Source organism: Lycorma delicatula, chromosome 1 (assembly GCF_047948215.1).
Source record: "Lycorma delicatula isolate Av1 chromosome 1, ASM4794821v1, whole genome shotgun sequence".
Lineage (NCBI taxonomy): Eukaryota > Metazoa > Arthropoda > Insecta > Hemiptera > Fulgoridae > Lycorma > Lycorma delicatula.
Genome location: NC_134455.1, coordinates 61796655 through 61824643, shown reverse-complemented (window position 1 = coordinate 61824643; position 27989 = coordinate 61796655). Strand labels below are relative to the sequence as shown.

At 33.5% G+C, this 27989-nt stretch overlaps 1 protein-coding gene across 5 annotated transcripts in view; it reads left to right on the top strand.

Moving 5' to 3' along the window:
* Positions 1-27989, top strand: part of LOC142318880 (ubiquitin-conjugating enzyme E2 Q2) — a 117898-nt gene that overhangs the window by 34124 nt on the left and 55785 nt on the right. For all 5 annotated transcript variants that reach the window (XR_012755064.1, XR_012755068.1, XR_012755070.1 and 2 more), the window contains exons 3-4: positions 318-551; positions 23774-23933. Coding sequence is in view for 2 of the 5 variants with exons in the window: in XM_075355489.1 (XP_075211604.1) it covers positions 318-551; positions 23774-23933 (394 nt within the window). In the remaining 3 variants the exon portion in view is untranslated. The remainder of the gene's footprint in view (positions 1-317; positions 552-23773; positions 23934-27989) is intronic.

Below are 27989 nucleotides of genomic sequence, written 5' to 3'. Positions count from 1 at the left end.
AGCTTTTTTGGTTATTGAACCAAGGTGCAGGTAACCAGGTGGTTACCTGTACTTCACCACTTCAGTTTTCATAATGTTATTTCATTAGGAATTCCAGCCATTTGCAGAGCATCAATCTGTATTGGATACAGTAATTTTGTGTGAAAAAGGAAGTAGTATTTTACTGTTTTTAAAAGTATTTTTAAATTTTGCAGTAATCTTCCTATCTAGAATTTCTTAATTTTTGAGAAATTGTGTATGATTGTCCTGAAAAATGCATCAGATTCTCTTAAGAGTAGGAACATCTAATCAGTAATGATATTGATTTATTTTTTTAGGTGATGAATCAAGTTGGAATTCTTGTTAGAGAGCTATGTAGACTTCATAGTGTGAGTGAACCGGCAGAACTTGATCGTCTTTCTTTAGGATTATGGGGCTCCGGACTGCCAGCACCTCCAACACCACCAAATGATCCACCTGATCCTGATGAAGATGAAGAAGAAGAAGATGGGGATGATGATGAAGATCTTCATTTGGAAATGGAAGAACCTGATATTGTCTCAAAAAATAAGGTAATTGTTATTAAATGCTTTTTATAATTTATTTAATGTAGAAGTGCCATAGATTGAAAACTTATCTAAGGACATCCAGTTTATTTTTTGGTATATATATTGCCGTAATATATTTTCATTTATTGAAAAACTTCTCAACTTAATTCATGATATGATTCTAATAAACAAATTAGATGTTTATGGTGCAGAAACTGCATCCGTTGCTTTTTTCTTGTGTGCAAGGAGTGCATGCAAGTGTCATTGCTTAAGATTATTTGTATATTCATCCAAGAAACAAGCACCCAAAACATTTTGCGGTAAAATATGTTCAGTGGAACTATTTTTTATTGATTGAAAAGTGATTAAAAGTTTCAAAGGTTATGAAATTTGAGTGATAATTCTTGGTTAGACCTTAATTCTTAATTGTAAAAATTAGAGTGCTTGAGTATAATCTAATACTAAAAACTAGACAAGGATGTTTTATTTATTAATGAATGTTCTTTGAAACTGTAGCTATTATAAGATTGAAGATTTATAAGCGACTTGTAACTCATTGCAATACTATGATGTGAGCAATTAACTAAGGGTTTTTTTAATAATTTTCTAGTTTCTTTTATAAATTTTGCCTTCTTTCATTTCTGTTATAAAATTTACTAATTTTTAAAAAATAATTTTTATTTAGAGATGGAGGGTTTTTTGTTACCGAAATATCCTTAGTTTCTGAAATAATCTAAAATTCAATTAGAAAAAAAAGGTAAATGTCAATTCTACATATTTTTAATATTTCTTTAATCTATTAAGCTCAGAAATTGCATATACCAAAAGAAGTGGAAAAAGTTCTGTTTTTCTGAAAATGAAAACTGCAAATTTTTGCTATTGTAACTGAATTGTTTATTAAATAGTTTAAAACAGAAGGCATGCTTCATGTATGCAATTTTTTTGTGTAATATATTTTAGTAACATTACAGATAATAATATATCTGTTACATCTATTATTAGATGAATGTAATATAAAATGTTAAATACATTCCACCAGTAAAACAAGTTAATAATCTTTATTTTTTCCTTCATATTGATGCAATAACTAAGGATGTTTGTATTTTATTGTTGCTCATTGATGCAATCTCATCTTCATACAACACCAAATTTAGTTAAAAGGATTGTGGAAACACACACACACAAGATTCAGTGGAATATCCAACTGATATTTCTGATGACCAAACTATTTTTTTTCTCTAAATTAACCACTGAAAGTTATTGTTGGTGATCCTGAAGAGGCTCAATTCTTACTTTTTCATTGTTTTTGGATACTGTGGTGTCCTAAACTGCACAGTTTCAAAGATTTTTTTAAATTCTTTACAGACGCACGTGCATGCATGCGCACACATGCACATGCTTTTCTCTATATTTTTTTGTATGAAATTGATTTTGTTTTTCTCACTTTATTCTAAAATGCTTTTAGTGATATTGATAATTTTATTATTTGGATTTTTCTTTTGAAAATTAGGTAATTTTTTGTTTCGTGCATTTCAGTTTCATTTACATACAGACAGCATAGTTTTCCTATGATAAGTTTAATTAATTTTGTTTGATGATTATTATTTATCTGTTAAGAGGCCAAACATAAATTTCTCTCATATATTTTTATTGTCATGCTGCACTCTTGTGTGATGCAATATTATTAACAATAACAAAAATGAAATAAGTATTACATTGTATATAAGTAAGACATTGATAACAGCCACCTGATGATAATAGGCCATTATTTTTCTAATGATTAATGTACTAAATTTTACAACTAGTGAAGCCATAGCATTATATAATAACATTGTGTCCTTTTCTGTCATATCTCCCAAGTTCTTCAAAATTTTATATACTAACCAAGATAATAGATGCTCACAGCAGGGATTACTTTTAAAATAAATAATCCTGCTCTGTTTTTTTGTCAATTACCCATTACAACATAACAAAATGTATATAAATCCTCACTTATGGTATCAGGCTGCATGATGACTTGTCAGTGTCAGGAGATCACACCAAAGTTGAGGCTGGATTTTTAAAAAGTTCTTTTTAATATATTCTTAGGACCTAATTGAAAATTTTCTGCAAAATTTGAGTTTCCTAGTACCAACAGTTTAGGATGTAATCTTTTTTGCTGAAAATGTAATAATTAGCATATAATAAATCAAAATGCTATATCTCTGCTTTCTAACTGTGCTGCGAAAATTAACATTATTTGAGTACACAGTGAAATCACCATTATTGGGTTAAACTTTTAGAAAGAATTTTCACCAATTATTTTAAGACGTAGTACACAAAATATTTTAAGGCCTGTACCCAAAATGTTATTCTAGGACTGTGGTTTGGAGATTATGTTTATAAACAAGTGAGTGTATTTTTAGTAATGATTTTGCAGTAAAACATACACTTTTGGTGATGATAATAATAAACATAAATAAATTTTGTATTTCAGAAAATGCAGTTTTTAAGTTGAGAGCAAACCTTTATTTAACCCTCAACATTGAATACTAAAAAAAAAAACATGTATATGAGGTGTATTCAAAAAGTAACGAGAATTTTGAAATTTTGCAGGTTACATTAGTTCTATTCTCGGGATTTTTTCATTGTTGTATTGTTAAACTTGTCTGGAAAGTATCTGTACATTTTTAGCCATATTGGATGTTTAGTCCGTTGTCAGCTTTCAAAAGGATAACGTGTGTTTTTGTACGATCGACGATTTTTATATGTATAAATAATGGATCAGAGAATTTGTATTAAATTTTGCTATAAGAATGGAATAAAGTGTAGTAATGTTTTAAAATTTTAAATATTTCTTTTGGTGAGTATGCTATGAGTAAAGCAAGGTTTTACGAGTGGTGTAAGCATTTCCAAGAAGGTCGTGAAGACGTTAAAGATGACGAGCACCCTGGACACCCCAGCACATCAACAACCAATGAAAATGTGGAAAAAGTGAAAGAAATGATTTTGAATGATCGCCAAATCACAATCAGAGAAGTCGTTGATGTTGTTGGGATATCAATTGGCTCATGCCATGAAATTTTTTCAGATGTTTTGGGTATGATACATGTGACAGCAAAATTTGTTCCGTAATTGTAACAGGTGATAAAACATGGGTTTACGAATATGATGTTAAAACTAAGGCTCAGTTGTCCCAGTGGAGAGATTCTGGATCACCAAGACCGAAAAAAGCTTGACTAGTATGGTTGAATGTGAAGGTTATGCTCACTGTGTTTTATATGTGTTTATAGGCATATTGCATCATTAATTCTTGCCACAAAGTCAAACGATCAATAAGGAGTATTACCTACAAGTTCAACGCAGTTTGCTTGAAGCAATCTGAAAAAAACACCTGGATTTGTGACAAAACAATTTATGGCTTTTGCACCACGATAATGCGCCTGCTCACACTTCAAGTTTGTTCATCAATTTTTAGCCAAAAACCACTCTCTAATGATATCCCAGCTGCCATATTGGCCAGACATGACCCTGTGTGACTTTTTTCTATTTCCAAAAATAAAGAGAACTTTATTTTACTAGCATAGATGAGATTAAAAGTGAATCGCTGAAAGAGCTAAACGCTATTCCAGAGATTGAGTTCCAGAAGTGTTTTGGTGATTGCGAAAAGCATTGGCATATCTAGTGGGGGTTATTTTGAAGAAGATAATTAATGTAGACAAATAACTAAAAGTCTTTTCAAAAAACAAAAATTCTCATTACTTTTTGAACACACTTCATATAATGCAAATATAAAAAACATATTAAGTGAATTTTATTATAATAAAAACAGGGGGAAAATTGTTTTTTGGAGATACTAAAAGCTGACAGATTTCTAAGTATTAGAAAATTAAAATTCAGTAGCACCAAAAGAATAACATTCTTATTCTTATCATTTGCCAAATATTTATCAATATGACAAAACGTTTCTTAAAATTTGATAGCAGAGCCATTGGGATGAAGAATGGACAGGAAATTCTCATTTTATTGGGAATTCAACTGGGGACATTCATTTGGATTCCTCAGGGATTCATTTTAACCTAGAACTCAACACATAATGTTCTCTAGATGTTTTAGTGTTTGATGTATAGTCATTTCAATATCAATAACTAAAAAATAACACATTTGCTATTCACAGTTTTGTGGATTAATTTTTCTGCTTGTTTTTTTTTATCTAATTGTTTAAAAATAAATCTAAAACTTTTATTATTGTTAATATATAATGTAATTGAACTCTTCACCTGATGAAGACGTAGGGTTCTATGAAAGCACTTATAATAAAAGGGAAAAAATAAGACGCTGAAATTGCAAGTAATATTTATTGCATGATTTTTGAATCCCTCTACTGTCAATTATTGTTACTAAACAAAGCACCATGGCTACTAATTTGTTTGATTTTCTGTTATTTGTTTAACTACATATAGTTAAATGATCTCTCATAAAATAAATGTAGATATACATTTTTAATCAGACTGATGAGCCCCATCATATGAGTAGAAGGTTGCTGTATAATAGATTTATTTGCATAATAGCATTAGAATAAGGAAATAATTAATAGAATTACCATAAATTTTACTTTGCAGATTTAAAAAAAATATTGCTATTTAATTTTGTACAATGATTTACTAACAGATTTTACTGTAAAATAAACTGAAACTGGCAGGAATGTGTATACAAAAAGCATATTTATGTGTGTGTGCACATGCGCGCACTCGCATATATGTACACATTGTAGAACTTTGTTAACATAGATCCTATTAGAATTAATAAAAGTGACCACTGGATTGCACCAGAACATTACCTCACTATCCAAAAAAATAAAAGAATACATAGCTTATTTAAAAATGACCCCATTCTCTTCAAAGGAAATTTCTTGGAAATATATACAGCTTCTTTCTTTCTAGCTTCAAAATCACCATTATTTCCTTTTTCCTGAAATTCATCCTGCACTGTCTATTATTGTACAAAGGTCAAAGTGGCAGCCTTTTGGGGAACAATGTGAAGTGACAGCAGTCAGATCAGTAGAGTATAGAGAATGTGGTTTGTTGAGTACATCAGTTATGGGTTTTTTCATCATATATCTTCCAAATATGTGTCAAAAAACACAGAGGGCATAAACTTTGGATTTGTCATGACTTCTTTGGTCTCTGTAATTGTAGCTTCTCCTGTTTCGGTGATTGTTGCTTTGTCTTCAGGTTGTAGTCATATACTCAGCTTTATCACATATGATGATCTTAGAAATGATGTTTGGATTGTCATTAGCTATCTTTCAAAGTTAACAGTGCTGTTTTTAGTTTTTGGATAAGAGCCAATGGATAAACGTTGCACCACTGTTGTGCATGTTCAAATTTCTTATTAAGATTTTTGGGCAGGCCCATAACTGATATCAACCACGACTTCATTATATGTTGACCATCCTCAGAATGCATTTGTTTGTGACTGTCCTCATTGATGTATTCTCAGATTTTTTCCCCATTTTGCTGGTGGTTGACTAGCATGAGCGATCATCGTCTTTAACTGGCATTCAAAACCTGTGTTCAACCCAAAGAACAAATGCTACTAAATCTTTGAATGCTTTAGTAGCCATATTTACCAAGGTTCATGGAAGATTTTTTGACACAGTTCACATTTTTTCAACCATTGGAGACTGATATTAAGTCACACGTAACATTATACTATAGTTGGTACTGATAAAAAACATATGTACAATACTGTGCTAAAAGGCAGACTGACTGAGCAGGTTTGGGAGTAAATGACTTTCAGTATTGTATTTTTATCAAAACAAGTCCAGGTACAGAGTTTCTACAGCTTGCAAGTAGAAAATAATATATCGTGCATCATTGTTAAAGGTAGATGACTTTTTTATTTTTAACTATTATATTTTATTCACATTCTTTCATGATTCAAATCATGCTTTTTTAATACCAGAATCAATTGTTCAGTATAAAGTTCAAAAGAAACTAAATCTGCCTGCTAATGGTAATTAACAATGGTTACTCCATCTTTGTCACAGGACCAAAAAGGTGATTACTTCAGCCAGACTGTTAGATTATACTGGTAGTATATCTTTCAAAACAAGTAGCACTAGGATGGATGTACTTAGAAGAAGAAACCAAGAGACATTTGGTGAAATTTTTTTTTGTCTTCAGTCAAAGATATTCCCTATTGAGTGCCAGTTGTTTCATTTCAGTATAACCCCTACATTTTACATCTTTAACAATTTTTTTACATATTCCAAACATTGCCTGCTTACACAATTTTTCTCATCTACCTGTCCCTCCAATATTAAAGCAACTATTCCAGGATTCCTTAAGATGTGGCCTATTAGTCTGTCTCTTTGTTTAACTACATTTTTCCAAATGGCTCTTTCTTCATCAATTTGCCATAACACCTCCTCTTCATTTGTCACTATCTACCCATCTGATTTTTAACATTCTCCTATAACCACCACATTTCAGAAGCTTCTAATCTCTTCTCACGTACTCTGATGATCCAAGTTTCTCTTCCATATAAAGCTATGCTCCAAACATATACTTTCAAAACTGTTTTCCTGAAGTTAAATTAATTTTTGATGTAAACAAATTATATTTCTGACTGAAGGCTTGTTTTGCCTATGCTATTCGGCATTTTATATCCCTCTTGCTTCGTCCATCTTTAGTAATTCTACTTCCCAAATAACAAATTGTTCTATGTACATAATCTTTCCTTTTCCTATTTTTATATTCAGTGGTCCATCTACATTATTTCTACTACGTTTCATTACTTTCATTTTGTTCTTGTTTATTTTCAAGCAGTAGTTCCTGCGTAGGCCTTCATCCATGCCATTCATTGTTTCTTCTAAATCTCTTTTACTCTCAGCTAGAATTACTTTATCATTAGAATTATCTTTTACCTATTATCTACTTATTATCTATTTTACCTATTATTATCTTTTCACCTTATACTGTTACTCTGGAACTAAATTGTTGTTATTATTAACTGCTAGTTCTATGTAAAGATTAAAAAGTAATAGGGACGGGAACATCCTTGTCAGACTTCCTTTTTTATTACGACTTCTTTCTTATTTTCTTCAATTATTACTGTTACTGTTTGGTTCCTGTAATTGTTAGCAATTGTTCTTTTATCTCTGTATTTATAGCCTAATTTTTTAAAAATTCATAACATTTTAATCCAGTCTACGTTATTGAATACCTTTTCTAGGTTTATAAATGCCAAGTATGCTGCTGGTTTCTTTTTCTTTCATCTTCCTTCTACTATTAATCTTGAGCACTAAACTTTTTTCCCTTGCTGTTATACTCTTCCTGAAACCAAATGGTCTTCTCCTAACACTTCTTCCACTGTCCTCAGTTCTTTTGTACAGAATTCTAGTTAAGATTTTTGATGCATGTATAGTTAAGCTAATTGTTGTGTATTCTTCACATTTATCTGCTTCTGCTTTCTTTGGTATCATGACAATAACACTTTTAATCTGATAAAACTTCCCCTTTTTTTATAAATATTACTCACCAGTTTGTATAATCTATCTATTGCTTCCTCACCTGTACTATGCAGTAATTCTGCAGGTATTCCATCTATTCCAGGATCCTTTCTTCTATTAAAATCTTTTAATGCTCTCTTAAATTCAGATCTCAGTATTGTTTCTTCCCTTTCATCCTCTTCAACTTCCTCTTCTTCCTCTATAACACCAGTTTCTAATTCATTTTTTCCATCTAATCTTCAATATATTCCACCTACCTATCAATCTTTCCTTTTGTATTATAAATCTGTGTACCATCTTTGTTTAACATATTATTAGATTTTAATTTACCACAAAACTTTCCTTAACTTTTCTGTATACTTCATCTATTTAACCAATCATCATTTCTCTTAACACTTCTGAACACTTTTCTTTAATCCACTCTTCTTTCGCTAGTTAACACTTCCTGTTTATAGTATCTCTTAATTGTCGATACGTCCTTTTACTTTCTTCATCATGAGCATTCTTATATTTTCTATGTTCATCCATCGGCTGCAATATATCCTCTGATATCCAAGATTTTCTACCAATTCTCTTTATTCTGCTTATGTTTGCTTCAGCTGATTTAAGAATTTCCTTTTTAACATTCTCCCTATGGTCTATATTTTATACTTTATCTTTTTTACTCAGACCTCTTGTGATGTCCTCCTCAAAAATCTTCTTTACCTCGTCTTCCTCAAGCTTCTCTAAAATCCACCAATTCATCTGATATCTTTTTTTCAGGTTTTTGAACCCGTCTACATTTCATTATCACTAAATTATGGTCACTATCAATGTCTGCTCCAGGATAAGCTTTACAGTCAACAGGTTGATTTCTAAATTTTTGCTTAACTATGATATAATCTATCTAATACTTTGTAGTATCACCTGTATTTTTCTATGTGTATATTCTTCTATTATGGTTTTTAAACTAGGTTTTGGTAATTACTAAATTATACTCTGTGCAAAATTTCATAAGTCCGGTCCCCTCTTTCATTCCCTTTGCTCAGAATATCTCCAGAATTTTTTTTTCACCCACAATATTTCCTTCTTTGCCTTTTCCAATGCTTGCATTCCAGTCTCCAACTATTATTAATTTCTCATCCCCCTTTTGTGTGTTTATTGCTTCATAAATTTCTTCATATACACATTCTACCTCATCATGATCATGGGCTCTTAGGCATATAGATGTTAACAATAGTTGTCAACTTAGGTTTTGATTTTAACCTTATTATAATGATTCTATCACTATGCATTTTGAAATACTCTACTCTCTTTCCTCTCTTCTTGTTCATTACAAAACCTACTCCTGCCTGCCCTTTATTTGAAGCTGAGTTAATTATTCTAAAATCATTTGATCAAAAGTCGTTTTCCTCTTTCCACTGAACCTCACTAATTCCTACTACATTTACATTTAAGCTATCATTTCCCTCTTTAAATTTTCTAACCTACCAATCTTTTTTAGACGTCTAACATTCCGACTCAGAATGTTATTTTTTAATTTTCTGATGACCTGTTCTTTAGTAGTCCCCAGGAGATCCAAACGGGGGACTAGTTTACCTCCAGAATATTTTACCAAGGAAGGTGCCTCCATCTTTGTTACATGAAAATGCAAAGAGTTACATTTTCTTGGAAAAAGAAGCAGCTGTAATTTTCCATTGCTTTCAGCTGCATAGTACTCAGAAGATTGAGTGATGTTGATATGGCCGTTTAAGTCGTCCTGACCTATTATGCCCTTAACAATTACTGAAAGAGCTGCTGCCTTATTTCAGGAACCATTCCTTAGTCTGGCTCTCACCTCTTCGATATGGTTGCAACTTCAGTTCAGCTACTCTGTCTCACTGAGCATTCAAGCCCCCTTACGAGGCAAGGCCTCATGATTCATCGAGGGAGCATTTGGTGAAAAGAAACACAAATTATGAGCAGGAGAAATTTATTTAAGAAAATTTAAATATCATTTACTCTGTCATCACTGCAAGACATAATAGAAGTATTCTATACAATTTTTATAAATTTTCTTTTGTATTTCTAATCTTGGCACTTAACAATAACTTTTTAACTTTACGTACTAATTCAGAATATTTAAAAATAATAATTAATTAAAAGACATCTATGTTAATAGTTTCTTTTAATGCTTACTACAAAACTTTTAGTATATTCTAGTGTTTAGTTTTTCTATAAGCAAATCGTCAAACTTCTGTCAATGTAAAAATTTTGACTGTGAAAAACAAAAAATCATGTTCCATTTAATTTTTTATTCAACTCATTTATTTGTAAAATTATTCTTTTTCTCACTAATTGTCTTAATGTATTATCAGTTTTAAATGAGGATTCTATCTTAGTTTAATAAAATTGATACTTATTCCCTGTTAAATTACAGGTTATATTATGAAGTTCTCCTGTGACTTTTATAACCTATTTTACTTTTGATAATAATGGAAAAAGTTCGTATAAAAATAGTTACCACTCATGATCAGTGAAAAATTTCGCTCTGATTTCAGCTACTGTGGTGAAACACTTTTAAGGGGCAGAATTAGTGATTTCTTATGGTTTTAAAACTGAGAAATAAAATAAAATAGGTCCCAGAACCATATCAGCAGTAGTTTGTAAGAAATCTGGGATGAAAACTAATTAATTCAGGTAAAAATCCCTTTTTTTTATGTTTGACGTATAATAACTTTGTTAAATGGATAATACACCTATAAAACTTATGAACAAAACTGGTAGAGAATTTGATTTTGAACAAAATGGTGTATGAAAAGTTAGAAAATTTTGAATTTTATTTAGAAACAGTACACTAGACCAAAGTGGTATTATATGTAACTGTTTATACTAAATGTTCAAAAATGAACCCACCATTTTCAACACATTTCCTGGCATGCTTCTGTACTGCTTCAGTTGTTCAGGGCTGTCCTTCTTCAGCTGCATCTAAAATGTATTCAGTTAATTCCTCATGAGAATGAATTTTGTTTTATATACAATATTCTTCATCTATATCCAAACACAGAAGTCTAAAATGTTGTTAGATCAGGTGATCAGGTGGCCAGAAATGTGGCCGGCCCTTCATGGCTGATACATTTCTCAGGGAAATGATTATTTAAGTAACTGGAAACAACACAAGAGATGTGGGGCAGGTGTGCCATTATGGTGTAAGTATACTTTACATCACAGTACTAGAGGAAGATCTGTAAGCAGCTGCAGCAATTTTTCTTGAAGAAAGTGCTAGCAGACCTCGGCATTTAAGTGACCAGGTAATATGAATTGTCCAAACAACTGATTGATGCTAAATCTGTGTTTAAAATTGCCTTCCACCATTTCAAGAGGATTTATGCCTCCCCGTTTATGCCCATTGCATAAGTTGTTGATGCCATCTCAAGCAAAATTTGCCTTGTCTGTAAACAAAACATGTAAAGTTGTAGATTTGTATTTCACTAGTTGCAGAACTCAAGTGAAGCAGACTATCCCCTGGGTGTAGATGGTGAACTGGCTGTTTATGATAAGAATAAAACTTGTTTTGTTTATGTATCCTCCAAATCGTCAAATGTGAAACTCTAATCATCTTAGAAAGACATCGTGAACTGATGCCTGAACTACGTCGAACTGCATCGATAATAATTTGATCAATAACATCGTCATGTTGGAAAGATCATTCATAGCTGATAAGAATACTGCATAGTGAACCTGTTTTCCGAATTTTGCCAAAAATTAATATTATGCACTAACTGTTTTGGGATCTGGAATCCTACGATTCGGAAAACATATTTCATATTCTACTGCAGCTGCTGTAGCATTACCATTGCACACCTAAAAAGAATACCATATCAGCATATCCTCTGTTGTAAATAAGTACAGCATTACTTCAATGGCAAACCTATCACATTGAAACAAATTCACAGAAAACTTTCACTAAAGATAGCACAGTTTGCAGTTCCCAATATATTTAATGTACCTTACAGAATGATTTAAACAGTAATACAGTAATTGCGCATTTTTGATCAGCTGTTTTTATTTTTTGCCAACTTTGAAATTATAATTTTTTCAAATAATTTATTGTATTTCTGTTATTAATAAAAAAATTGCTATCTATGTAATTTTTAATTATACTGGTCAACATAAAATTTGGAACTGAAAAGGAAGTAGGTTCTAAATAGTATTATATATGCTGAGTCTGATATATATTACAAATCAATCCTTTACATAACGTTCTTAAGTTACAACCCTTAAAATATATTTGTTCCCTCATTTATAGAACAAACAATACAAATAAGTTATTATGTCTGTATCTTTGCTTATTCACATGTGATTTATATTGTGATGCATGCTGTAGACCTATATTTGATACATAACAGTTGATTATGTTATTTCATGTTAAGCCAGATGTGTATACTAAGTCAAGTAATGTAATGTTGACATGTCAGTAAATCAAGTAATGAGTAATTCAACATGAAATTTTCTTCAGTATGAGTTCAGCTGTTGATATTACTTGCTGTGTTCTTTAGTTGTGTTAGTGTTTTTATCATACACATACTATAAAGATTGTTTTACAAGTAATACCATAAATTTAGTGAAAGATTTTTATTACAGAACAACTTTTGGTATTATTTTATTGAACATCAAGATTTGTTACAAGGTGTGTTTGTGTACATGTGCTCGCGCTCATGTTTTGCACAGTGCTTTATTGCACTCCATGGTAAAATAATTTTATAGCGTATTTTAAATAATTAAGTATTTATAACTTAAAACTTAATTATTTTTTAATTAAGTATTTCTGTAATGTTTAAGTTTACTTTCATTAAAACATTTTGAATTCTACAATGAATAAAAATCAGGCTTGTAAAAATTCTCCAAATTTGTTTTGTTTGTGGAGCAAATTTTTTTTGTTTGTGGAGAATTCACCACAAAAAGTCAACAAAAACAAGTATCAAATCTGCTGAAAACTGCTTACAAACATTATTTTGACTGTCCCTTGGGGGACCAAGATAAATCCTGTGCTCCACATGTAGCATGCATCAAGTGCTATGTTAATCTAACCCAGTGGTTAAAAGGAAAAAAAAGCATTTGCATTTTGGCGTACCTATTATTTGGCAAGAGCCTACTGACCATTATGATGACTGCTAATTTTGCTTAACAATTGTTACTTGTTACAATTCAAACAATAAAAGCAGTATTGCGTACCCAAATGTTCGTTCAGCTATGAGACAGGCATTTCATGGCATAGATTTACCGAATCTGATTGCTCCAATTTCTTGGAAAGAAATTTTTAATTCCGCAGAAGGCTCAACTGATGAATCCTCAGCTTCAATAGATATTAATTACATTCCAGAAGAATCAAATACTGAACCTCACCTCATCATACAAGCAGAACTCCTATGTTCATGTCTTAAAGAATGGAATTTATTAAACAAGGATATTAAAATTCCAGTATATAGAAATTAAAATGAAAATTGACTGAAATACTTTAGAAGAGATCTTTTTATTTGTTCCTGCCATGATGTTAAGGGGCTAATGTCTGAACTGGATATTGAGTATGTTATTCATGGTTGATGTTTATATATATGTTATTCATGGTTGTTGTTTATAAATTTATAGACTCATCAAACAGACGTAAGGCAGTATTGTTGCATAACTTGATTTTCTTCTATACTGGTAGCATATGCTGTAGGAATGAAAGAAACATTTGAAAGTATGTCAAAAACTTTAAAAGCTAGTAAGTATGATGAGCACTCATGGTGAATCATTGCTGACCTGAAAGTGATAGGGCTTCCTCTCAGTCTCCAGAGTGGCTTTACAAAATATATGTGTGTTTGTTGTGTTAGTGGAATAATGAGACTACAGATAAACACTACACAGTTAAAGACTGGCCAAAAAGAAATCAGTTTACCACAGGAAAGGGAAATGTTGTCAATATTCCCCTTGTCGAAGCAGATAGCATTATTTTACCACCTACTCACATAAAACTAGGTCTGATGAATTTTATAAAAGTATTAGATAAAGATAAAGGTGGTGACGGCTTTAAATATTTATTTGAGATTTTCTCGCAATTAAGTGAAGCCAAATTAAAAGAGGGAATATTCATTGGGCCACAAATAGGAAAATTAATTCGTGAAATATTTAGTCGAAGTTTTCTCGCAATTAAGAGAAGCCAAATTAAAAGAGTTGTTTAAGTGTCCTCCAAATCATCAAATGCGAGAAATTGATCATCTTAGAAAGATCATCGATCTTATTCATTGAGCCACAACTAAGAAAAATTAATTCGTGAAAATATATTTGACAGCATACAGAATCAAATTTTTTTTCTGTTATAAAATTTAATTCCAGGTGATGATCCAAAGCGTTTTTCACCCACAAAAACCTGCCTCCCCCCCAAAAAAAAAGCTAAATGAATCCTAAAGAACTAGCACCATGAAAGTCGTTCAAATATGTCTTTACTGATTTTCTTGGGAACAAAAAGCTGAAAACCATGATCAGCTTATAAATGAACTCCTAGTGAACTAAAAAAATTTAGGCTGCAGAATGTCATTGAAGATTCATTTTTTACATTTTCATTTGGACTTTTTCCCTTTAAACTCGGGTGACATCAGAGACAAACAAGGTGAAAGGTTCCACCAACATATATCGCATATGGAACAATGTTGATAAGGCAGATGGGATGAATCTATGATGAGTGACTCTACTGCTGGATGATAAAAAGAAAAGACTTCACTGAACACAAAAGGAAAATAAGAAAAAAAAAATTAAGATAAACGTAAATGTCTGCCAAATGAAGGTAGGGTATTTTTTTTTAAGGGGCATCGACTACTTTGGTCATTAGCCCCTTCCCACTTCAAAAAAAAAGGTTTATAATTTCACATTTTGATAACTTTTGAAACCAAAAAAGTTTACCGCCTAGGCTTTCCTTTCGGCCATCCTTTCTTGCACCGTTTTTCCATTCTGCGAATGGCCTCAACTTCCGATGACAATGTGTCTGAGGCCTCGGACATGGCATCTTCTTCTCTTTCTGATGCCAAAAACGTTCGCCGGCTTACATCAGGTGATGAAAGTTTCGTTGGTGCTGTTAGCATCGTTGCTATAGAAACTAGCAAGCGACACACTTTCCGTGGCTGATGAGCTGGATTCTATCTCTAATGCTGTGCTGGGTCCAGCTGAAATAGATGCTCTCACCGAAGCTGTTCTTTGAGCTTTTGGAGGCTCCATTGTTGCAGTTTTTATATCATCTGTGTCTGGTGCTTTCTCAATAATGACTTGCACCTCCATTTCGGTAGACTCAGATTTTCTTATCACAATTTCCTTAGGCTTGTGACTAGACGATGAAGTGATCTTTTCCTCTTTTCCAGACAAATCAAGATTTTTATTTATTACTTTAAGTGGTGGTGTTATGATCGCAGGTTTTGCTAGTTTTTTATGCTGCGCTGGTACATTTGTTTTATCAACGATGTCAGTCTGGGATTGAGCCTTCTCATGTTTAGATGGTTCTGTGCGATGAGTCGACTCTATCTTTGCATCAATGATTTTTTCTATCATTGTTGCAAGACTTGGCGCCATTGTATTAAGCAACTGCTCCACGTTAATTTTTGATGAAGGAGGGGCAGCAGCTGCTTCAGCATAAGTGGTCGATGGTCGAGGTGTACGTTGACTAACAATTTTCTTTGCTTCAGGATAACTAACCTTTTGAAGCGTTATAACTTCCTGAATGGCCGTTTCCGTTTTATATACTGGGCAGTTCCTTGATAAGCAATTATGGTGCCCTTTACAATTAATACAGATTGGAGGGTCTTTACATGGATCACCCTCATGTATCTTCATTCCACATATGCAAATTTCCTGCGCTTCACATCTAGCTGCAGTGTGTCCAAAATGTTGACACTTGAAACATCGCATAGGCTGCGGAACGAATGCCCGTACATCAAGCCGATGGATGCCAGCTCGCACCTTTTCAGAAAGGTTCGGCCTGTTAAATGTTAAAACATGCGAGGCCGCAGGTAGAACTTCACCATTTCTTCGCATGGTTAGTCTGCGACACTGAGTCACTCCCTGACTCGACATTTCTTGTACAATTTTGAAGATCGCGACAAACAACAACTCCTCTGGATGAGTTAAGTGTGCTATGCGGTTGGACAGAAACCAAAATTCACCGATCTTCTTCAACACCTGGACTTTCTGGCTTTGCATATCGTTGATAGTTTCAACATGCAATCCATTAAAAGTCTTTCGGATTTCTTTAACAGGACCACCAGCACAAGTAGTAATCTCTCTAGCGATTAAGAATGGACTAACTTTTTGAAAGTTTCCATTCTCCTTTGTAATAATTAAAAATCTTGGCTTAGGTACGTTATAGCCAAATAAACTTTTCTTTAAGTCTTTACTGATTCTATCAGAATCTTTATTTATCTTATCAGATTCCTTACTTTTTTCCTCTTCACTTGTGGTGAATTGGAGGTTTCTAAATGAGGGTGTTTACGTGCACCCTCTGCCACGTTTGTTTGTTCAAGTATGTTCATTGTTTTAATCCCTTCTGTAGCAAGGCTAGCCACCGGGGTACACCCCACTCCAGGGCTACTAACCTTGGAGGTCCGATCCGGTACTCCGGTGGAACCGGCATATGTCCTGGGAGAGAGCGGATGCGCAATTTCTGCACTAACTCCAGGCTCCTACTCACCGAAGCTTTCAGAATTCCCTTGCACGGACATACATGGGCACCATTGCTACATGCTTGCCATCACAGGGGGCATGTGGACAACGGAAGGGTCTCCGTTACACCTGCAATAACATTGACCCTGGCCACCACACCGTCAGCTCTAAATATGGTGTATATGTCTACTTCCTAATCATTTAATTGTTCATATCCTGCAGGTAGCCGAAAAGTCCCATCCATCTGGTGACCTGGAGATGGAAACAGGTCAAAAAGAGTAATATATCCGAGGAATTTACTTGGAGCTCCATTAGCCAGCTATAAGTATTGTACATAAGTACAGCTGTTGCCGCCCTGCCGTTCTGCTAGGGTCATTAGCCCTCGTCACATTCTTTAAAAGAAATTAGTATCACCATCAGGATCGTCATATGTAAAGGGCCTTTACATTTTATTTAAAAGCACAAACTACACAAAAACATTAAGACACTAACAACAATTATGGGGTGTAAAGGGCCCCAATATTAAAATTTGAGATAAAATTCTCAAAGAAAGTCAATACCATACCATTTATCTTTTCCTACTTATCTCGTTTATTTGTTAATTTAGCACCCTCGGGGCGACCAGAACCGCCGTTAAGCAGTATATTAGTCGCACCAGGATGCTGTGGCAGTTGACTCCCCATATAAACAGGCTGCAGGCATGTATTGCGCCCACCCATAGCCTTGCGCCCTCAGTCCACCCTTGAGGGTCCCCCATGCCATCATTGGACACACTCCGACTCACTGCTCTTGAATGCAGACGAGCCAGGTTGGCCTAGGCAAGAGGGCTACCTACCATCACTATACGTGCCAAGCTTCAAGACTCCCATATATAAATGAAACTACCTCTTAGAGACTGTTTAACACAGCTTTAAAATTTTTCACTTTTACTGGCGTGTAAATAAGCAACTATCTTTTCTTCATTTCCATTATCCATATCAGCAGTAATGTCATTTTTTAGACAGAACCTCTTTTTGAGGTCCTCATATATTGTACACTCTTCTATTAGATGCTTAATTGTAAGTGTTTTATTACAAACACAGCACCTTGGTCTCTCTTCGGTTAACAAATATGAATTTGTTAAAGTCTGGTCACAGCTACTTGTTCACGGCGAGTCAACTTAACGTCGCTTTTCCATTAATATGGAGAAGTTTTCACTGAGTTTAATTTTATATTTAAACTCCTCCAGTCAGTATTCCACTTGTTTCTTACTATGTTAGTTAGACAGTTTTTAACATCTGCCACTCTTACAGGAAATGCAACCCAAATCATCGCAGACTGTTGCCTTTGTGGCAGCTTTGTCTGTGCTTTCATCACCTGTAATACCAGCATGCCCTGGAGTCCATACAAATATGCATCGCTGTCCTTGTTGGTTTAGAACATATAAAATGGACAGGATGTTTGCAATTAGGACATCCTTAATGTTTTTGTTCCGAATTGCAACAAGTGCACTTAGAGAATCGGAACATATTAGCTTTCTCTCTTCGCAATAATGTTCTGTGTAGCGAAGAGCTTGCTGAATGGCAATAAGTTCTGCCGTGTAGACGCTGGCCATATCTGGCAGTTTCCAAAAATGGGCTTCTCCATTTACATATATGGAGCATCCAACACCATGTTCGGTTTTAGAACCATCAGTATAAATTCTAATATGTTCTTCGTAACTACTGACGGTTGCCAAAAATTCCTGTTGGATGATCACTGCTGGCTTCTTTTTTATTTCTCCCTGAGAGAGATCCAACCTTGTATTTACCGCCGGCAAGAGCCATGGCGGCATTTCTCTCGTGGAAATTGCTAGTGTCTCAGGAATAGCAATTTCGTGTTTTCTTCTTAATTCGTGGTACCTAATTCCGGCTTGTCTGGAATAGGTAGCATGATGTTTGTATAATGCAGCCATAGGATGATTCGTAAAAAGTTTGTTATTTATATGAGCAGGAAAAGCCCATACGTTTGCTGCATATCTTGACAAAAGCATCCCCCTCCTATAATGTAGTGACATTATTCCGGCTTCGGACATCAGATTAGCCGCCGGACTTGTGCGGAAAGTGCCTGTCGCATGTCTTATTCCGCTATTATGAACTACGTCTAACTTTCTTAAATGCCACTTGCTAGCGGATGAATATACAATGCATCCGTAGTCTAGTTTTAATTGAACCAATGCCTTATACAATCTCAATAAAATTTCTTTATCTGAGCCCCAATTAATGTTTGATAAACATTTTATAATGTTTAGGGCTTTTTTGCATCTATCATTCGTCCTGTATATGGTAATCCCCACTTAAGGGATTTATCCAATACTAGTTCCAAAAATCTCACATTGTCTTTATATTGTATTGGATCATTGCCAATTCTCAACGTAGGACTTTCGTGAGGAATTCTCTTCCTACAGAAGTGTACACAGCACGTTTTTTTGAAAATTGAAATCCATTATTCCTCGCAACTTCGTTTAAGGCGTCAATAGCCCTTGCAATTTGTATTTCACCATAGCAGTCTTGTTGCTGGCATACACAATTGCCAAATCATCAACATAGACGCTTTTGCGGATTTCTACTGGAATGGCTAATATCAATTTATTAATGGCGATCATAATCAAGGTACCGCTCAGCGGTGAACCTTGTGGTATGCCATTTTTCAACATTCTTTCAGATGAATATTCATTGTTGACACGTACTTGGAAGGTTCGGTCATTCATATAGTTGCTGAGCAATACTGACAGATTGCCACGAATGCCCCATTCATGTATCTGGAGCATTACTCCATGTCGCCAGGTTATATCGAAAACCTTCTGAAGATCAAAGAAGACTCCGACACAATGTTTCCTTGTAATAAAGCTGTTATGTATAATGTTCTCTAAGTTGATCATTTGATCGGTGGTAGAATGGCATTGCCGAAAACCTGCTTGATATGGTGATATCAGGTTTTCTTTTTCTAAAACCCAAATGAGTCGATTATTAATCATTTCTTCGAGTATTTTTACCATATCGCACGTCAAGGAAATAGGACGATAGCTATTGGGATCTGTTAAATATTTTTTTTCCTCGGTACTGGAACAACATGTGCTTTTTTCCACTGTTGCGGGTACATTCCATCCCGCCATATTTGATTATAGAGTTCTAATTATCTGCGTTTTGCAGTGGTATTCAGCTGCCTGATCATATTATAATGGATTTCATCCTGACCAGCAGCTGTGTTGCCTGCTTTCTCCAACGCTTTCACGAATTCTTCCATTTTAAATGGTACATTATATGAGTAATTATACTAAGTTCTGAAATTTAGTAGACCTTCAAGTTCTTCTTTTTTCGACCGAAATCTTCTTCGTAGTAAGCCGTTTTGCTGGCCTTCTCCAAGTGATTGGATAATAACTCTGCGATCTCGCTTGGAGTGTCAATTTCATCTTCATCTTAAAAACTAGTTATGGGAGCAAAGTTTTTACGCCCAAAAATCGCCATCACTTTCCTCCAAAAGTCTGCTGCAGTAGTACTTCTGTCAATGGATGACACGTATTGCTGCCAGGATCGTTTCTTTGAATCTATCGTAAGAAGTTTTGCGTACGCCCTGTATTTTTTAAAGGCAATAAGATTCTCTGTGGTAGGACGTTTTTTAAAGGCGCTATACGCTCTTTTCTTTCTTATAATAGCTTCACTAATTTCATCGTTCCACCATGGAACGGGGTTCTTCTTAAGTTTCCCAGATGTTTTGGAAATGTATCTCGATGCTGACTCAAGTATCGCATTAGTTATAGCGTCGACATCGTCTCCGATAATTCCAGTTGTTTCAGGGAGTATCGTTCTAGCTGTGAAGCTCGTCCAATCTGCCTTATCAAACAACCATCTTTTAGAGATGGGGAATGTTTTTCTTGTAACATCAGTTACAATTTGCACCGGGCAATGATCGCTTCAATGCAAATCGTCTAAAACATGGAACGTGTACCTCGGTGCTATCGATCCGCTAATAAGAACAAGATCTATACAGGACGTCGATCTATTTCTGGCATTGAAAAAGGTTCCTGACCCGTCGTTTAAAAGAATAAGTTCGGAATTCATCAGGAATCTTTCCAATTCTCTTCCGCGGGGATCTACTCGATCCAATCCCCAAAGAGAATTATGAGCATTAAAATCACCCACCAGTAACATAGGTGGGGGAAGCTCAGAAATTAATCGCGCTATGTCATCCTCCTTCCAATCAAAATTCGGTAATTATATGCTGCAGACAGTGATTTAAAGCGGACGCTTCATTCTAATGGCGACCGCTTGTAGGTTTGTATTTAGAACAAACGCTTCGGTGGTAGCTCTGGTCGATGTTAATATGGCTACTCCACCTCTAACTCTTACATTTGGCGGTTGATCTCGCCGACATATATCATACCTCGTTAATTAAAAATTAAAAGTCAGTCGGTTAAAAGTTAGAACATGAGAGGCCGAAGGTAGGACTTCTCCATTCCTTCTCATGTTTAACCTCCGACATTCTAATACTCCCTGTGGTGCTAATTCTTTGATGATTTCCTGCTCCGTGCAGTTTAGAAGATCCCGACAGACCACAACATCCCTTGAAGTGTTGAGCGTTCTGTGGGGAACGACGCGTACAGAAAAATCTCCTATCTTTTGGAGCCCTAGGATCTTCTGAGACTGAGCATCATTCATGGTCTCCACATGAAGTCCAGTAAAGGTTTTTCTTATTTCCTTAACAGGGCCTCCAGCGCATTTAGTTATTTCCCGAGCAATGAGAAAAGGACTCACCCTCGAGAAATTTCCATCCTCCTTTGTAATGACCAAGTATTTGGGTTTAGGTACATTACTACACTTGAAAAAAGCTTTTTATAAGCTTTTTCTATCCTCAATTTCAATCTTTCTTGATTCTCCACTTTTTCTCCGTTTCGCCTCATGCCGGTTCTAAACGAGGGTGTTTACGTGAACCCTCTGCCACGTTTGGTTTTTGATCAGTTTGAATGATCTTTGATCCGTTCTGTAGTAAGGCTAGCCGCTGGCGTACACCCTCACTCCAGGGCTACCAACCCTGGAGGCCCATTTCGGTACTCCGGTGGAACCGGCATATGTCATGGCAGAGAGCGGATGCGCAGTCTCTGCACTGACTCCAGGCCCTTATACACAGAGTTTTTCAGGGCTCCCATGCCCCGAAAAACATGGGCACCTTAACTACATGCTTGCCATCACGGGGGGCATGTGGACAGCGAAAGGCCTCCGTTATACCTGCAAATAACTTCGACCGTGACCGCCACATCGCCAGCTCTAATGGTGGTATCAATCCATGTCCTTAATCGTTAAAAAATGTCGTACCTGCAAGTGGCCGCGAAACCCAGTCCTTAAGCTCGGCCTGTAGATGTAATTCGGCCGAACAATAGCATGTCTGAGAACAACACTCGGAACCCCGTTAGCCATCTGCATGTATTGTACGTGGGTACAGCTGTTGCCGCCCTGGACGTGGAACGTAGATATTGTGTTCCGGAAGTGGGGATTATCTACCTCAGGGCATTATTATTATTTTTTATTATTATTATTATTTAAAAAGTTTCTCAATATTTTAAAGGGTTGTAACTAAAAATCTGAGGGTGATGAAGAACATTTTATTTTATTTTAAGTTTCAGCATAAAAAATACATTCACCTATTTTTATCTTTTCCAATTTTTTTTGACCTGTTATTTATTTTAATTTTAAATTGTTGTGTAATTTCCAGTTTTTTTTTCATTTTCTAATGGTAAATTTTGTTTTTAAAAATCTTTCACATCACCAAAAAAGTATTTCTTTTTTGTTTACATTAAATAAAAACTTTTTTGACACTTGTTGTAATGTACTGTTTCTAAATGGAATTCAGATTTTCTAAATTTTATTCTACTTTATCTTACACCATTTTGTTCAAAATTAAATTCTCTACAAGTTTTTTTAAAAGTTTCAGGTGTTTATTATTCATTTAACAAGCTTATTATACATCAAACATAAAAAAAATGGGTTTTTTAATCCTAATTTATTGCTTATCACTCTAGATTTCTCAAAAACTACTATAAATTCGGTTGTGGGACCTATTTTGTTTGATTTTTATTTAAAAAACCATTAGAAATCACTAATTCGGCCCCCTAATTAACATCTTAAAAATTTCACTATGACCTCATTTAGCTGTAACTTGCAAATAAAGCATTTTAGAAAATATGTTTATATTAACTTATTTCATTATTTTCACAAGTATATAATAGGTTATGAAAGTCCCGGGAGAATTTTGTGATACATCTGAATATAGTATATACTTTTTCAGAATCAAAACAAGTCAATGCAGTTGCGCCATTCAAGTTTCCAAAAACCAAAAAAGTTTAAACATACTATTTTTTGGGATGAAAAGGGCATTGTTTTGGTTGATTTCATGGAACGTGGATCAACAATTACAGCTGATGTGTACTGCAAAACACTCACCAAACTGAGATGTGTGATCCAAAATTGATGACTCGAGATACTGTCATCCGGTGTAATTCTCCTTCACAACAACACGTGTCCTCACACCACTGCCTTAAAACCAAGAAGAAGATTCAAGAGTTTCGTTGGGAAGTTTTTGACTGACTGCCCTCCATATAGTCCTGACCTTGCACCTAGCAACTACTTCATCTTATTGCATTTGAAAAAGTGTCGTGGTGGACAACTTTTTGAAAATGGCAAGGAACTCAAGACTACCGTTGTCAACTGGTTCAGTTCCCAGGCAGTGAACTTCTATGCAGAGGGGTTAAAGAAACTGGTGCAGCGTTATGAAAAGTGCTTAGAACTGACTGGCGATCATGTGGAAAAGTGAAGTAGATATGTAGTCCACTAAAACTGAAAGTAAAAACCTTTTCTCACGAGTAATTTTTTTTAATAACCAAATGGCGCCCCTACTTTATGAATATGCCTTGTATATACGTTTATTTCTACTGGAAAGTTTCATAATAATTTAAAGATTATAAAACATTGAAATTATGAATAATTTCAAAGATCACTCATTGCACACAATAAATTAAGAACATAGGGATGAGTGTGTTTTGGTATTGTTATTCTTGTAAATGAGGACTGCTAATTTTTTTTAAATATTTTAGGCTGAAGAAATGGACCTTGAACATTTGGCAACTTTAAAACGGTTAAGGCAGAACCAACGGCAAGATTACTTGAAAGGATCAGTATCTGGTTCTGTTCAGGCTACAGATAGATTAATGAAAGAACTTAGAGATATTTATCGTTCAGACAGCTTTAAAAAAGGTGATTTTTTGTGGCATTTTCCTCTATATTTTGATTTATGAATAAGATTTTTTAATTACCATTGTAGAGATTAGCTTTCATAGACCTTGTTCAGATTTACTTTGACTAAATGCTGTTTAGATAATATATAAGGTTATTTGGAAAATAAGCTTAAAAACAGTTTCAAACAGCAAATCAAAAACTCATATTAATTGCTGTTCTTAGCTGTTACTGTTATAATTTTTTTTTTAAATACTGTAAATGTTAAGTCAGTTAATTTTATTAGTAAATTCAGTGAGATTGGGCCTTTATGTATCGCTTATGGTCTAGCATGTTTATTTTCTTATTCTTGTCAGCTGATAGTGCTGACTAAAATGGCGTAACTTCTTTCTGTTACAAGTGAACTATTAGTTCAGAGTCAGAGTTTATGATTAAGTTCAGGAAATAGATAGTTTAAAGCCTAGCATAATAGTTGTATTTTAATTCTAATAGATAGTTAATACTGTCCCAGCCACCATTTTGCTGGGTTCTGTATGTATCATATACTGGCCTTGAAATACAAGGATGCTTCACTTATCATGTATAAGGAATACACCTGATTGTAATTTGTGAATCAAAGCTACTGTAAGTATTTGAAAACTTCAAGAATTAATATGAATCTATGAAATACAGACTTGTATGCCCTTCTTTTGGCTTAAATTTGGAACACTTTTCTATTGTGTCATGCTCACTGTTGATGTAAAAGTACTGGAAGGACGTACCAACATATATTAATGCCAATTGTCTTTATAAATGATATGGTTAAATATGGATATGGTTGATTGTCTATTTTTAATAAATTTTTGGAGTACATTAAGTTTGTTTTTGATAGTATAATATTTATTATATTTTATACATTTTTCCCTTTTTTTTTTTTACTCATTCTTGCAGCAAAAAATTCAAAGCTTGTTTCAATTTTCATGAATGAGCGAGTAATCTACATCAAAAAGTAAAAGACTGTCTGTTGGTATTTTCTAATAGGTGGGTCTAAATATTAAAATTATCTTTCTAAGGTCAAAGTTTTGTAAATTTATTTCATGGCTTAGTAAATTACCTTATTAAGGGATTTTAAGCTGTTATTTTTAATTTTCAGGACATTAATGGCATAATATGAAATCCACAGAATTTATTAGCAAGTCATTTAATAGTACATTAAAATGTGCACAAGTATACTGCTGATAGATTTAAAGAATTATTTTTAAGTATCATAAATAGCACTGAGTGGTACGGGTACAAATGTAGGGTCACTATTAAACTTTTAGAATGTGTGGCCCCTCATTATAAGAAGATAATATGAGAAAAAGATAACAAATTGCATAATATCATAGTTGAGAAGTAAGCAGGTATATATTAAATTCAAGCTTATTGATTTCAGAATTCATTGATCTATCAATAATGCAGAACTAACTATATAAAGCACCATGTGACTTTGTGGGGGATTTTGCCTTTTTATTGTTCATCAAAAAATCTTTATATCTCAAAAAATTTAATTGCAAAAAATAAAAAATGGCAATAAAAATTAGATATTGCAGCATTTTCATTTAGCATTAACTTTCTTGGATATCTGTTTAACAATTTTTGAAAACGCCCTTGATTTTGCAATGCCGTGCATTCTAGGATCTGACGCATTTTAGAATAAATTTGATATCATTGATATCAACGTTAATGTTATTAAATTATTTTACCAATTTGTTAAATTGATTTTAAGTTATTCTGTTGAAATAAGTTATGTTATTTTCAGTTTTAGTTTTATCATAGTAAAGGTATGTTTATAAACATTTTAATTGAAACTTCATATATCACTCTTTTTTTCTTTTCCTTTTTTGTCTTCAGTCATTTTACTGGTTTGATGCAGCTATCCAAGATTCCCTATCTAGTGCTAGTCGTTACATTTTGCTGTACCTCCTTCATTCTACGTTTTAACTTCAATAATACGTTTTACATATTCCAAACATTGCCTGTCTGCACAATTTTTCCCATCTACCTGTCCCTCCAATATCAAAGTAACTATTCCAGGATGCCTTAAGATGTGGCCTATAAGTCTGTCTCTTCTTTTAACTATATTTTTCCAAATGTTTCTTTCTTCATCAGTTTGCCACAACACTTTTTTATTTGTCACTTCATCCTCCCATCTGATTTTTAACATTTTTCTGTAGCACCACATTTTAATAGCTAATCTTTTCTTCTCAGGTACTCCAATCATTGAAGTTTCACTTCCATATAAAGCTATGCTCCAAACATATACTTTCAAGAATGTTTTCCTGACGTTTAAATTAATTTTTGATATAAGGAAATTATATTTCTGACGGAAAGCTCGTTTCATCTGTACTATTCAGAATTTTATATCGCTCCTACTTTGTCCATCTTTAGTAATTCTGACTTGCCAAATAACAGAATTCTTCTACCTCCATAGTCTTTTTCCATCCTATTTTTATATTCAGTGGTTCATCTTCTTTAACAAGTCGTTCGGTAGAATGATGCCGGTGAGAGTTTGTCCGACGGCAGAAACACTGAAGGCACTGAATCGACATTTAAAAATTTTTTTAATTGTTTATAATATTAAAAAAAGTAATAATTTTGATGAAATAAATTTCAGTTTACATTTTTAATATTTACTTTTTTTATGTTTGTGTGTTTCTTGACATTGTATGGTTGGTCTGTGCTGCAATTTTTAGTAACAATTAGAATTAGTAGTCAAACCTGTTATATCTGTTTGAAAAATATTCATTGGGCTTCTTAATAATGGCTTCTACTTCTACATTAGTGATAGTAAAATGCTTTATTAAATGATTTGGAAGGAAAAGTAAAGTATCTATACATTTTGTAGTATCCTGCAATACTAATCTCAAAAACCAGATTTTCATCCAGGGAGTGCTTAGACATCTTTAATAAACTGTAAATTAAGGTAAGAAACTAAAAAAAAAAATTTAGAATATAAGATAAAGAATTATAATAGTGAGATAGGAGGAAACATATAAACATCATAGATAGTTCTTTTAATAACAGTGTTGTTTCAGGAATAGAAACAATACTTTTTTTTAGAATCTCTGAAAAGGTGAATTTACACAAGAAAATCAAAAACTACGTGGACATATCAAAAAGATTTACAGAAATTCTCCCTTTGTCGGTTTTTAAATGTTAAAAATTGCATTTAAAGTGCTGAATGATTATTGAAGTATACTGTAAATGATTAAATTCAGATGTGAACAAATTTTAAAATTAACCATGAATGAATTTTTGTAAATGTTCACCGATTTTTGTAAATTGTTCTAAGTCCAGGCTTCATCGTCCATTACACAGTATGGTAGAATTATTAGAGTGTCATCTTTGTTATGTATAAATAAATACATGAAAATAAAAATTGTATAAATCTATCAGTCTAATTAAAATAGCTTATAGATACAGTGACTCAAATAATTGAGAGATTGAGAATTTTCTATTTGCTACCTCCAAAATAATCCTTGTGTATTAAATTAGTAGTCCTGGAGTGACATAGAATGAGACTAAAAATTTTGATTATAAAATATCCTTAGGAATGAACTTCTACATTACATTGCAGTTTCAAAATTTATATTGAGAATTAAAACATACAAATTTACTGTTAAATGTACAGTTTTTATAATTTTGCTGGGGAATATTACTGACATTACTCGATTACTTTACATTGCATTGATTATGCATACCTTATTTGATTTTATCACAATAAAATAGACCCTTTAAATAAATAATTTCCAGCCAAACAATCTTCTTCAGGGGCAGTAATGTTCAAATACTACTAGGTTAATTATTATAGGTGGACAAGTTAATATTAAAATAATTATTTTTTTTTATATTTTTTCCCCTGTTTCTCATCTCATATAAATAGGATTAGTTTCTTACAAATGAAAAAAAATCTATAATTTTGTAATAGATTTTAAAAAACACTTCTAAAATTTGAATTTTTAGGAACGTAAGTTTGCATTTTTCAAACTTAGAAATTTGAAAAATGAATTCCATGTTAGTAAGTCTAGAATTTTGTAAGTGTGGTTTTTGCACTCG